The 14,270-nt window shown below is 40.5% G+C and overlaps 1 protein-coding gene across 1 annotated transcript in view; it reads right to left on the minus strand.

The window, feature by feature from the left end:
* LOC119254003 (PR domain zinc finger protein 10-like) overlaps nucleotides 1–13,866 on the minus strand; it is a gene marked incomplete at its 5' end in the record, with an annotated part of 33,191 nt that extends 19,325 nt beyond the window's left edge. Inside the window, 3 exons of the mRNA XM_054699161.1 lie at nucleotides 20–261; nucleotides 2,477–2,702; nucleotides 13,837–13,866. Of these exons, the coding sequence (XP_054555136.1) occupies nucleotides 20–261; nucleotides 2,477–2,702; nucleotides 13,837–13,866 (498 nt within the window). The remainder of the gene's footprint in view (nucleotides 1–19; nucleotides 262–2,476; nucleotides 2,703–13,836) is intronic.
* Between the last annotated feature and the right edge of the window lie 404 nt (nucleotides 13,867–14,270).

Here is a 14,270-nt window from a genome sequence, read left to right on the forward strand (position 1 = left end):
ATGATAAATCATAAATTACCTTTAGATGAATATAACAGTCTTTCAGCTCGGACTCTCTGACGAGGGGTCCCTCCACAGGACCAAACTGGGTGCGTTTGGGAATGCGTCTTTTGGAGAACACGCCCCCCAGAAACCTGTCAATGTAGAGGACCAGAGGGAGGCTGGCTCTGGCTCTGGTGAGCACCGGCCGGTTGGGGATAGGGTGCAAGGGGCCATGCTTTGGGCACACTGAAGAATGTGCATTATTACACTCCTCACACCCTGCAAAAGAGCAAAAATTTTGAAGTCAAACTCCAGCTTCACTTATCTCAGGTAATAAGTTCTAACCTGAAAAATCCACAAATTTAAGTTTTAAAGCCAAAATTAAGTGAAGTCCTAGGGTCACACCACCCATTTGATTGTAATACATCAGCTTTCATAGACCAATAAAGCCCTGTCATTTTCCTCTAAAATCAGGCAGAATTATTAGCATATACGTGCCAAAAATAATATGCAGGCTGTGACTTCTTTCTCTACTGGATAGTAATTTGACTAGTGGCCGCTAAATTTACAAGTCAATTATAAAAAGAAGAGAAAAAAGAAGAGCTTATTAGATTAAATGCTACAAAATCTACTGAGACAAAATAGGTGAATCTTATAGTATATAAATTACCCCAAAAGGTATTTAAAAAAAAACTGACAATATTCTTTAATCTGCTCCCTCAAAGGGAGTCATAGAAGCCTCATTGTCTGGGCCTGTCTGACTCAAACAAAGTGCTATACAGTTTGAGGTATCGATGGACACTGTGTGAGGATAAAGTTCAAAGGGATGAATTCAACATCCCAGCCTTCATGCACTTAAATGACACGACCTCACAGGACGTGTATTTCTAGCTCCCTGTAGGAGTGATCAGTTTCACTAACCATTCACATTCACAATCACTCCCTCCTCCCAGTAGTGCCCATCTGTACAGTAGCTGTTAGAACTGAATGTGGACAGACACAAAACAGAGAAAAGTGATTAGACGACCCACAGATCACACTCACGAGCCTCAACAAATTTATTAAACAATCATATTTTATCCCAATCTGGCTGTGTGATGACTTGGATTTTTGATCTCTACAATTCTCCAATAATGGAAAGCTTGTTTGTATTAATACTTATTAGATGAAGTGACTGCCTATTTGACTAAGGAGCTACCTTGAAAACTTAAATCTCAGCACTATCACCGGCCAGGGGGCTAGCCCACATGGTGCAGCAGACCTCTCCTGTTTCTTCCTCAGCAGTGTATTTCAGTAGATCTGCCTGTTCTGTTCCCCACTCTGTCTCTGGTGAATCTTCTCACCTCCCACACCTTTGGCCTGCACCCCAGTTCTTCTATGCAAAAATAAATAAATAAAATCTTTTTTTAAAAAAGAAAGGAAAAAAACTCACACATTCAAAGAAAAGCAAAACAAAGGAATTCTCTATGGGTTCAGGATTGGATGTGAAGCTGAACACTGGCCCCATGCAAACAGGTTTTACCACCACCTCATAGAAGGTGCCAGGAAAAACATGACCAAACCACATATGCTCTGAAGAGCCTCGGTAATTCAAGTAAATGAGATAAGAATTTGGTTGTGGAAGCATGGAAAACAAGCACTGACGTGGCGGGGGTGGAAGCAGGAGCCCCAGAGCCCACAAGCAGGGAACACAAAGGGCTGTGGATATTGTGGTTGACCCTGACACACAGGGTCAGGTCACCTGAGTTTGACACTTGACTCTCACCCCAAGTGAGCATGACCTTGTGGAAACTACCTACATCAGAAGACTGTGGGCCCCCCCCCGGTGGCATAGTGGGTTGAGCACAGCGCTGTAAAGCTGTCCGCAGCCTCTGCAGTGCCGGTTCGATTCCCTGCCAGGCAGGGAGAAACCCACACGGCATGGCAGACCTCTCCTGTCTCGCCTGCTGCTCCCCTCAGCAGTGTATTTCGGACCTTCTACCTGTTCTGCTCCCCGCTGTCTCTGGTGAATTCTCTCACCCTCTCATGCTTCTGGCCTGTACCCAATGCTTGTATAAATAAATCAATCTTAAAAAAAAAAAAAAAAAAAGACTGTGGAGACATTAAATGAGTTAGAAAAAGTGATGTGCTAGTGCCTGAGATAAAGGCGGCATTTTTAAAAGTTACGGTGAAGAGCAGTCATGTCACAAAGCACAATCATTAAAGCTGAAGTGGCTGCATATCCCAGGACTGGACACACTCAGCACAGTGGTTTGGTAGCTGGAGTCCTGGTATCAGAGAGGCCTGGACTCAATGGCTGACCTGCCGCACAGCCCTGTGTGATGCTGAGCAGTCCGCCTTCAGCTCACCAGCACACCAGAACACGGATGTGCCTGCTCAAAGGCTGTGAGGACTGCGTGGGACAGTGCACACCACGTCTGCAGCCAGGAAGCCCCTGGGCAACATGAACTTCGGCCCCGCTCATGCACCCACACAAGGAACAGCTCTCACTTACATAGGTCATGCGGGTCGAAGGGCCGAGGCGGGTCTGGCTCCCAGTCATCCAGGTCTGTGTCCTCCCCCTCATCTTCCTCGTCTTCCTCAGTCTCTTCCTCCTCTTCTTCCTCCTCCTCCTCTTTGGCATCCAGTCTACTCATAGGATTCTGCAGAGTTGCCAAAGGGTCGGAGCCATCCACACTCTCAATTGCAGGTAATACCTGGTTATGCACCGGTAATGAGGCCTGGATAAAGTTTAATCACGAAGTTAGCACATGCTGAAGGCCAGCGAGCTGATACATACACACACAATACAAAGTTTTAGTGGAAGACATTCTTTGCACTAGTTCCCTTGAAGGTTCTGGAGAAGTTATTTCCAATGATAGGCTGCAGCAAAGAGTCTGTCTTCATTTTTGCTGGTCCTGCCCCACATCTGGACAAGCTGATGAGGAAGTCTGGAGTTTTGAACCTTACAAACCCCTGACTGCATGTCAGGAGCCTGGATACTGACCCCAATCCATAACCCCAATAAAGCCTGACACAGCTTTCCTTGCTCTTGCAAATCATCTCACACCTGCTTGAAAGGTCAGCCCTGTCTCCCTGGGGACTTCAAATAAGTAAGTACTTAACTTTCCAAATACTCTTTGTGCAAGTTATGGTATCATTAGTCTCAACCTCACTCAAGGTAGGTTTTGGATGGGTGCCCCACCTGCCTTTGCACTGAAGATTTGATGTATCTTCAACTCCTTCACTCTCACATGCAACACACGACTAGTAAAACTCAATGGTTAACAGTTCTCTTCTACAAGGCCCAATGAGCACCATAAGTCATGCTGAAGCTATGTCCCTTTCCTATCAATAAACAAAGTCTTTTCCTTTTTTCTTTCATCTGCCCATATGTTGTTTTCCTCAGCTTGAATGTTCTTCCCTCCCCAATCTTCTAAATGTTCCAGTTTCTCTATGATCCATCTCTAACAGATATATCTCTCCCCTTTCCCCCAACTCTCTGCTCTGCTCTCCTCCTGTAGCACCTGGAGTCACAGAATCCCATCCACAATATCATTCAGCCTCTGCTTCAACACTTCATCCCCTCCCACAGCAGCCAAGTCATGTTGGGATAGTTCAGTGATGATTTCTGTCGAGTCAAGATCTCCCAGTGGCTACCTTCCAAGCATTGACAAGGACCTACCACTTTCCTCTTGAGTTAGAATGAGTTGAATTCTTCTGCCACAGGAACAAATTTCCTCAAATATTTCAAGACCATATATTTCAAGACCTTAACTCATTTGATTATTTCTCACATGGCCCCATTTCCAGGTCCCGCATCATCTTGTTGTCTTCACTATCTCCCCAGTGGAGTCCAGATTTTTATAAATACAGCATCAGATTGTATGACAGCCACTGATCTACAACTGGTCGGTTCTGAATCTGCAAATAACTAAAATGTCTCAGTTCTTTTTTTCTGTCCCTCCACAGACCGCTATTAAACCATTTTCTCCTGCTGAGGACTTAGATAACTGGTTTTTGCTTAAATGCATAATTTTTGCATTTTATTTTATTTCTCCAGTAAATTTATTTTATTACTTTTCTGTTCTTCCAGTCTGCCAATACCTTTTAAAATCTTGATTCTGATATCTTACACATTAGCTATCCCTTAGATCTTAGGACGCACTGCCAAACACTGTCTAATGTTCAGTTAGCATGAATTTTCACATGAATGAATCTTGCCTCTCCATCTGCACCTCCAAGACCATGGGGTTTGGAGTCAGACAAAATTGGTTAAAATTCTAGCCCCAACTATTTAGCAAGTTAATACATGTCTCTGAACCTCAGGTCTTTTTTTAATCTATAAAATGGACATGGTAATACAGAATTCCTAGGTTTTGTGAGGATTAAATGAAACAATGTACATGAGGTCAGTAGTAGAGTATCTAGCATTTAGTAAGTGCTCAGTATTCATAATAACAGGTTATTATTACCATAAGTTCTTTGAGGACCAAGATGACATCATGTACTTCCTCTACAACCTTAGCAAACAGTTATGAACATGTAGGTACTTAATGAAGATTAGTTTGTGGAAAGATATTTGGCCCTTTGGGAAAAGACATCAATTCCTTTAGGCATCAAAAGGAATTCTGCTGCTATTTGCAGAAACATCCTTTTTCTTTTTTTTAAAATTTTATTTTTATATTCCCCATACAATTGCAACCCCCTTATTTTGACCCCAATCCCTCCTTTCCCTGCCCTCCCATAGTGTGTCTCTGGTTCATAGTTGTTTGTTGATTTTGATTTTTTCTTTCTTATAGTTATTCATTTTCCTGGCCCCTTATTTAGGTTTTCTAGATTCCTGCTATGAGTGAGACCATCCGGTATTTTTCTTTTTCTTTCTGGCTTATTTCACTGAGCATGATCCCTTCCAGCACCATCCATGTTGCTGCAAATTGCATGTGTTTATCTTTTTTTTTTTATATAGAGGCATGTTTTCTTTCTTTCTTTCTTTCTTTGTTTTTGTTTATACATGCACTGGGTACAGTCAGAAGCGCGGGAGGGTGAGAGAATTCACCAGAGCCAGAGCGGAGAGCAGAGCAGGCAGAAGGACCGAAGCACACTGCTGAGGGGAGCAGCGGGCGGCAGGAGAGGTCTGCGCGCCATGTGGGACCCTCCTCCGGTGGCCGGGGAGCAGCCGGGGATCGAACCGGCGCCGCAGAGGCCGCGGGCAGCTTCGCAACCCAGCGCTCAACCGCTGCGCCACCGGGGAGGCCCATGTTTATCTTTTTTGAATGCTGAGTAATATTCCATTGTGTATATGTAACACATCTTCTTGATCCAGTCATCTATTTTGGGGCATCTGGGTTGTTTCCAAAGCTTAGCTATTATAAATAGTGCTAAAACTATTAAGTGCTAATAGCTATTATAAATAGTGCTATAAACATAGGAGTGCAGGTGCTCTTTGGAATTAATGTTTCTGTGTCCTTTGGGTAAATACCTAGGAGTGGAATTGCTGGATCACATGGAAGCCCTATGTTTAGTAGGTTGAGAAATCTCCACACAGCTTTCCATAGTGGTTGGGCCAGTTTGCCACTTTTCTCCACATCCTCACCAACATTTGTTGTTGCTAGTTTTTTTAATATGTGCCATTCTCACTGGTGCGAAATGTATCTCATTGCAGTTTTGATTTGCATTTCCCTGATTTCAAGTGAAGAAACATTCTTTTTCAAGTGTTCATCCAAGTCTAAGAATTTCTTGAGTTCTATATAGAAACAATATCATGGATGTTTTAGTCTGAACTGCTATGGCAGTTAACAACCATCACCCAACATTTGAAACTCTTAGGCTCCAGAAAGCAGATAAAATCAGTTGCCCCAAATAGCATATCCATGTTTTTGCTGTTGTTTTTGTTTGTTTAGGCAAGTGACTTTCAGTTTCCTTTTATAAATTGAAGCACCACTGGCTTATAACATTTATTTATGTATATTTAACACACATTCATTTAACCCAGGAGCTCAGACATTTACATGAAATTCCACCCCTGGAGCTCAGGGCCTTTTAGGAGCTTTATATTGAAGGATAAAATTATTGGAGATGCTTCTGCTTCAGGTTCAACAAAAACAGAATAAAAAGCTCACTGAGGTGAGGACTCCTCAAGGAAAGAGCTGGGGACATCTGGCAATGAAACTGCCTTTGCCACCTCTCCTGTGTAACCTCATCAGCTTCTCACTGCAACAGAGCTACTCAGTTCGCATTTACTGTCTCCGAGAGCAGTTTTCGTATCACCCTTTATTTTAAGTCACTTAAAATTTATGCCAGCCCCAGTAGTAAATGTTATCACACACTGAACTAATCAAAGCATCTCATTCACCTCTACTCCTCACAAATTCCTTATCTCTTTGCAGAGCCAGCCTGAGAGACTGAATTCAGCAATTCAGTTACTCCTGTGAAACTGTGATGCATTTATTTTCCCAACAGATGCTGCTAGAAACTGTGGTTAGGCAAGGTTGATGCTGGCTTTTCGCCACTGCTTAGGAAGCTGACATTAAAATAGTACCAACCACCTTGTCCTCCCCCATGCTGGAACTCTTCTGAAAGACTGGGGCAAAGGAAAGGCTTGAACACTTCAGCAGTATCTTGAAAATTGCATGCCAAAGCAGTGGAACACATACCAGAAGCAATTGTTGAAAAGGGATAAGAATCAGTGAAGAGGTTCACTTGTAGCTAAGAGCTGTGTATATCTAGATATTTCTAGATAGCATAGATATTAACACAACAGACTTGTTCTATAGATTTGTTTAGTTAATAATTCAAACTCAACTGACATGTACTGAATGTCTGGCATATAGCTAACATCCACTGAGGCCACATAGTTCCTAAGCACAGAATTGAAATCCAAGTTCTGCTCTTCCCCCAACATTACAATGGCCCCTGTGGAGTAAGGACTGTTCAGGAAGGGCAATGGAGGAGGTAAACATGACACACACCTTGAATACCCAAGCAACAAGGAAACCACAAAGGCTCCTGAGGCACTAGCCAAGCAGTAGGGCACTATGCCAATTTTACTTAGAGGAAAAGAAAAAAACAGACACTTTAATCCTGTGCATTTTGTCATGCACAATAAAACACGGTAGGAGTGAAAAGAATTTGTCAAACTGATGGTACACTTTTTCCTTCCCACTTAATATCACTGCCTGTAATTATATCTGAAGCTGTATTATGCATTTCAGGATACAATTTATCTGAGAAGTGAAAGATGAAACTCCACTGGACAGCAGCAAACACAACAGAATGCTCCTGGATTCCTACTGAGACCAATTACCAGTGCACATATTTTCTTCTCAGTGTGTGGGGAGTCACACATGCTCATTTTCAGAAACAAAGAAGGGAACCGTGTTTCTGGGTCTGGAAGGGATGCATAGATGAATAAGGCTGCAAAAGAATTTTGCCACCATTGAAAACAGGACCCTTTTTGCTAAGGGGATAAAGAAACATCTATCATTTGTGTTAAGCCCTCACTCCAACTTTCTTTCCAGAATTTATCCCAGTCACAGAATAAACTGACAGTCACTGAAATGTCATAGCCTGAAATGAAAAACGTGCCTGTTGAAAGATAACAGCAATCAAGAAAGATGTTCGGCCAATAGTTTACTGCCTTGTAAGGTCAGGTTCACAGAGCTACTGAATACAGCTTTGCTTTGGTGCAAAACAAGGCACAAGCAAATTATTTCTGGAGATTGGAGAAGATGAAGGGCCCTGTGAGGTGCAAGCAGCCGCAAAATTACTAATTAAAACTAAGCCTTAAAAACAACAACAAAATGCCTTTTTGCCTATCAAATTAGCAGAATTTTTGCTAAGACCTAAGGAAAAGGATGCATGGAAATAGGCATTCTCCTATATTATGAAATAGTAATGTAAATTTTTTCAGCATCTGAAAGTCAATTTAGAAAGTCTTCTCAAAATAATGTTCCCATTGGCCCCCTGGTGGCGCAAGGAGTTAAGCACTGCACTATGAAGCAACCCGCAGACTCTGCAGCACGAGTTTGATTCCTGGCCTGCAAGGGAGCAACCCACATGGTGCAGCAGACCTCTCCTGCCTCACCTGTGCTCCCCTCAGCAGTGTACTTTGGTCAATCTGCCTGTTCTGCTCCCCACTCTGTGTCTGGTGAATCCTCTCACTGCCCCCCATCTCTGGCCTGTACCCCAGCTCTTATATACATAAATAAATAAATCTTTAAAAAAAAATAATGTTCCCATCTATAAAGGCAAATTTCAAACATATATCAAATAGACAGAATTTCATATAACCATCACTGCTTCAACCATCATCAAGCTAGCCTTGTTTCAACTATACTTTCTCTCTCACTAAATAATTGTGAAGCAGATCTCACGCATTACACATTTTCTTCTGCTACTAGATCAGTAGATATGTCTAAAAGAGAAGGACTTTATATTTTATATATTATCATACCTCAAAATTTATTCCTTAGTATCAAATATCAAGTTAGTGTAAGGATTTCTCAAATTAGGATTTCATAATTTTTTTTATAGTCAATGTGCTCAAATTACAACCCAAATGAGGTCCACATATTGTATTGACCAATAAGTGTCCTCTAGTCTATAAATTCTCTTTCCCCTTCTTTTCTTTTGCAATTTATCTGTGGAAGAAATCAGGTCATAAGTCCTTAGGCATTCCTCCTACAGAGCTTCCCACAGTCTTGGTTTTGCTGATTGCATCCTTGTGTATCTTTTAACCTGTTCCATTTGCTTTCTAAAGCTGGTAGTAGAAAAAAAAAATAAAGCTGGTAGTAGAATCCAGCAGCTCAATCAAATTCAGGTTCAGTTGAGGTGGGGGGGAATACTTCATATGTGGTAAATTGCAATAGGAGGTACACACACCAGAATGCCTATAATGAATGGTTCTCTCTTTTTAGTGATATTAACAATGTTCAGAGGGTTAAGCTGATCCATCTTCTATAAAGTGCCTCATCAGCTTTTCCTGATGGCTTCATTGCCTAGACCCATATTTTACAGGAAGATGAAAAATGGTGATATTCAATGTCAATCACCCCTCCTATTTATTAGTTGGCATGCTTCTATAAATAAATTTCCCTCATCAAGTAATTGTTCACCTCAGAACATTCTGGGGGAAAGACTAGATGGATTCTTTCCCGTCATTTAAGTTTTCCAAATAATGTGGTGGTCCCCTAGCATCTTCAAAAAGTGTCCAATGAGTTATTTCTTTTAATATCAATATGAACTATAGAGTTAATATATTGCAATCAACTGTAAATATTTCCCCTTTTTTATGGGTCAAATTACCCCATGTTGACCCCTGCAAGTTCTATCAGAGATCTTTCCATAGCACTGAACATAATTTTTTTTAAAGATTTATTTATCTATGCATACAAGAACTGGGGTACAGGCCAGAGGTGTGGGGGGGGGTCAGAGGATTCACCAGAGACAGAGTGGAGAACAGAACAGGCAGACTGACAGAAACACACTGCTGAGAGATGCAGTGGGCGAGTCAGGAGAGGTCTGCTGCGCCATGTGGGCAGCTCCCTGGCAGGGGATTGAATCCATGCTGCAGTGGCTGCAGACAGCCTCATAGGCTGCATCTTAACCCCTTGCACCACCAGGGAGGCCCTGAATATAAGTTTTTATTAGCTTCCTTGAATTCAGGTAAGACCAGACCTCTCAGGCACATCTTGTATATTTCCTGCCCCAGAACAAGAATCTGCCATTTCTTTGATTCCTGTCACTATAAAATGAAAAGATTACATAGCCTTTTGCTACAAGATTGCCTGTATTTTAGCCTTTAAGTAGCCAGAACTAGAAAACACGATTTTTAAGAAGAAAGTATAAGAAGAAAGATCATAAAACTGAGGACTATGTGGCAATAAAATTAGGAAGAAAAGATCCTCCCATAGCCCACTCCCACCTATGCCCTACAGCATGAATGAATCTCCTGAGCATACTGCTGAACAAAAGAAGTCAGACAAAAAGGAAACCATACTGAGTAATTCCATTTTATATAAAGTTCAAAACCATGGAAAACTAATCTATGATTTAGAGTAGCCACCATTGCAAGGAGGGAAAGAGAAGCAATGAGGAGGAAGCATGGGGATGGTTTCTAGGAGCCAGTGAGGTTCTGCTGTTTAATCTGAGTTTTGGTTATGATTACTTCATGCTATAACACTACATTACATGCTTAAAATATTTGCACTTTTCTATATGTTATAATTTAATTTAAAAAAATTTTTTTTTTTAACTCATAGCAGGAATTTAGAAAACCTAAATAAGAGACCAGGAAAAAGACTAATCAATGCAAAGTAATAATCAAAATCAACAAGCAACTATAAACCAGAGACACACTACAGGGTTAGGGGGGTGAGATGGATTAGGGAGGGGCGGGAAGAGGAAGAACTAGAGTCAAAATAAGGGGGAGGGTGCAATTGTATGGGGAATATAACCAAAATGAAAATGCATACATTGTACAAAGATGAAAAATGATGTAAGAATTATATAAAATAAAATATTAAAAAAATTTTTTTTAAAACAGCATAAGGGAGGGGCCTCCCTGGTGGTGCAAGGGGTTAAGCACCACACGATGAAGCAATTTGCAGCCTCTGCAGCATGAGTTCGATCCCCAGCCGGCCAGGGGGCAACCCACATGGCACAGCAGACCTCTCCTGACTCGCCTGCTGCTCCCCTCAGCAGTGTACTTCTGTCAGTCTGCCTATTCTGTTCCCCAGTCTGTCTCTGTTGAAGCCTCTCACCCCTCCCCACCCCCACATCTCTGGCCTGTACCCCAGCTCTTGTGTGCATAAATAAATAAATCTTTAAAAAAAAAAGCATAAGGGAAATATGGTAGATATAAAGAAAACTATGTAAACAACAGAAAAAGAACAGATATAAAAATGATTATAGATATGTCCATTATACCTCAATTTAAAGATATATTTTTAAAATCAACATGTATCTTTGCTGATTAATGGTGAGATTAAATAAAGAGTAAGAGAAATAGAATTTACAGAAATAAGGGAACATTTTGATATTTTAAAAATGACAGCTAATAAAAATGAAAGTGCTTAAGAAGGTAGAAAAATTATTATAGAAAAAAGTTAGATATGGGATGTAAAGAAGAGTCAAAATAGTCATGACTTATATTCCTAAAAAAGTGAACAGGTGAGAATGTTGTGACAAAGGAACTCTCCTACACTGCGGTGGGAGTGCAAACGGGTCCAACCACTATGGAAAGCTGTCTGGAGGTTCCTCAGTCTACTAAAAATGGAGCTACCATGTGACCTGACAATTCCACTCCTAGGGATCTACCCACAGGACACAAAACATTGATTCAAAAGAACACCTGTAACCCTATGTTTATTGCAGCACTATTTACAATAGGTAAAATCTGCAAACAACCCAAATACCCAAAAATAGATGACTGGATGAAGAAAATGTGGTACATATACACCATGGAATATTATTCAGCAATCAAAAAAGATAAACTCTTGCCATTCGCAGCAATGTGGATGGAGCTAGAAGGAATTATGCTCAGTGAAATAAGCCAGAAGGAACAAGAAAATATCGGATGGTTTCACTTATAGCAGGAATATAGGGGAACCAAATAAGACATCAGTGTAATAAAAATGATGACAGTACAAAACACAACAAAGCAAAAACAGACAATTATAAACCAGAGACATCCTGCAGGGGAGGAGGGAGAGGGATCAGAGGGAGGGAAGGAGGAGCACAAGGGACTGAGGTGATGGTGCATGGGTGCATTGGTGAAGGAAACTCTATGGGGACTACAACTGAGGGGATGGGGGGAAGCAAATATTGTTTAAAAATGAACCATGATGTAAAAAAAAAAATTAAAACGTGAACATCCTGAACAAAACTGAAAAGACAATCAAAGATCTAAGAGAGGAAAATTTTTTCCAGAAGGTCAAGTGCAGTTTAGGGCAACATGATGACTCCAACCTATTTTTTCTTCTGTTAAAGTCAAGAAAATTCGCATTTTGATTACAATGCCATCTTTGGGTTTTCCTTTAAAATTAAAAAATGGCACAATGCCATTTTTTTCTCTGCTTGTTTATTTTTCTTTGTATGTCTGGAATAATATTTATCAACTGTTACATTAATGAGGATGTTTCTGGGCAGAATTTGTTTGGGTTTTGGGGTTTTTTTTAAAGATTTATTTTATTTATGCATAAAAGAACTGGGGTATAGGCCAAAGGTGCAGGGGCAGAGGGGTGAGAGGATTCACAAGAGACACAGTGGGGAACAGAACAAGACAGATTGACTGAAATATTACTGCTGAGGGGAGCAGCAGGCGAGACAGAAGAGGTCTGCTGAGCCATGTGGTTAGCTCCCTGGCTGGAGATCGAACTCAGGCCACAGTGGCTGGCGAGAGTTTAATAGCACTGAGACTTTAATCTCTTTGCCACCATGAGGCCTTGTTTGGTTTTTATGTACTTTTTTGTTTTGTATTGCTTCAACTTTTTATGAAAAAAAAAATCATCACTCCAAAATTTAATGAATATTTCTATGAAAGACAAAATAGCCATTTCATTTACCTTTTCTGTCAAGTTGTAAAAGCTAATTAAAATCTGTCCATGGTTTTCTTGATCAAACCAATAAAAATTCACAGAAATGGATATGGTTTTGTCAAGAAAATACTAATGACTACAAAATTATTAGAAAAGAACATTGCTACAAACTGTGTTTGTGTCTCTCCATAATGCACATGCTGAAATCTAATTCTCAGTGTATTGATATGAGGATGGAGCTCTCTGATGGATGATTAGGTCATGGAATGGACCCCTTGTGAAAGAATTAGCACCTTTATGAAACAGACCTCAGAGACCTCCCTCTTCTCCTCTGTTATGTAAAGACACAGCAAGAAGAAGGCAGCTATGAACCAGCAGATAGCCTTCACCAGACAACAAATCTGCTGGCATCCTGACCTTGCACTAACTAATTAGCTCTAATTAATGAGAACTTACTTGGGAGTCACTCAGGACACTCACCGGTAAACCTAAATACTAATAGTCTTGAGTTCATATTCCTTTAGAGTAAGACTGATAATACCTATTTCTGCACTTTCTTTAATGTTTTTATAACCTGGAGGAAAATAAGAAAGAAGACCCTCAAAGTCATATAGTATATATTAAAAATAAGGATAAGGGCCTCCCTGGTGGCACAGGGGTTAAAACACAGCACTATCAAGCTGCAGCATGAGTTTGATCCCTGGCCAGGGAGGTAATCCACATGGCACAGCAGACGCGCTCCTGTCTTGCCCACTGCTTCCCTCAGCAGTGTATTTCAGTGGATCTACCTGTTCTGCTCCCACTCTGTCTCTGATGAATCCTCTCAGCCTCTCACCTCTGGCCTACACCCCAGTTCTTGTATGCATAAATAAATAAATCTTTAAAAGAAAATAGATAAAAGAAATGAGGAGTTTAAAAAAAACCTCAGTTTTTTAGATGCTAAATAAGGAAGGTTGCCACCAAGTATATAGTAATGTAAGCAAGAATTTTAACCCAATATTAAAAAACAGAACAAGTACTAAAGTGTTTCTAAAATTTCAAAAAAGAGACACTTCTAAACTCAGGGTTGTTCTTTAGTACTTGAACCAATATATGCTTATTTTTTACTGTCCTGACAAATCATTTATTTCATTACCAGAATATTAATATGTGTAACATATGTAAGCAGAGTATGTTTTGCTTTGTTTTCATTAAGAAGTGGAAAAATTTCTTTACCTAAGAAACAAATATCCAGAGACTAAAGAATGCAGAGGATTGAAGCGGTGGAGGATTGCCGCCAATGGTAACTTACACAGATTTATCCACAAACAGCAAAAAGGCAAAGGTAACCCATTACCTGCTGAGCCGCAGCATCCTGTTGGACAAGCTACCTGGCCTGGGTCTGTAAACAGAGTCTAGACAAAACAAACAAGAACCCTTATCAATAGATCTTTACACAGAGCTCAGTTACACAGGAAAAATTATCCTACTGCTAAGCAACAATTCCTGTGAGTGTTAACTCCCAGATTGCTCAGTAATAATCCTCCATTTACTAAATAAGGTAAAGATAATAATATATTTGGTTAAAGCTTTTTCATTCAGATGGCTCTTAGTTTACATAAGTTAACCATCTTCTGATTTCTCTTAAGCAAAGACTCTCTTGAGGTCAAATGTCACAGATAATTAAAAAGGCATGTCAGAAAACGCAAGAATGTCATGAATGAGGTGCATGTGTTCATACATTACATATATTTATACATACCAACTCATGATTAAATGGAGACATACAGA

The sequence above is a fragment of the Talpa occidentalis genome, unplaced genomic scaffold, assembly GCF_014898055.3.
Source record: "Talpa occidentalis isolate TD23 unplaced genomic scaffold, MPIMG_talOcc4v2.1 talOcc4.266, whole genome shotgun sequence".
Lineage (NCBI taxonomy): Eukaryota > Metazoa > Chordata > Mammalia > Eulipotyphla > Talpidae > Talpa > Talpa occidentalis.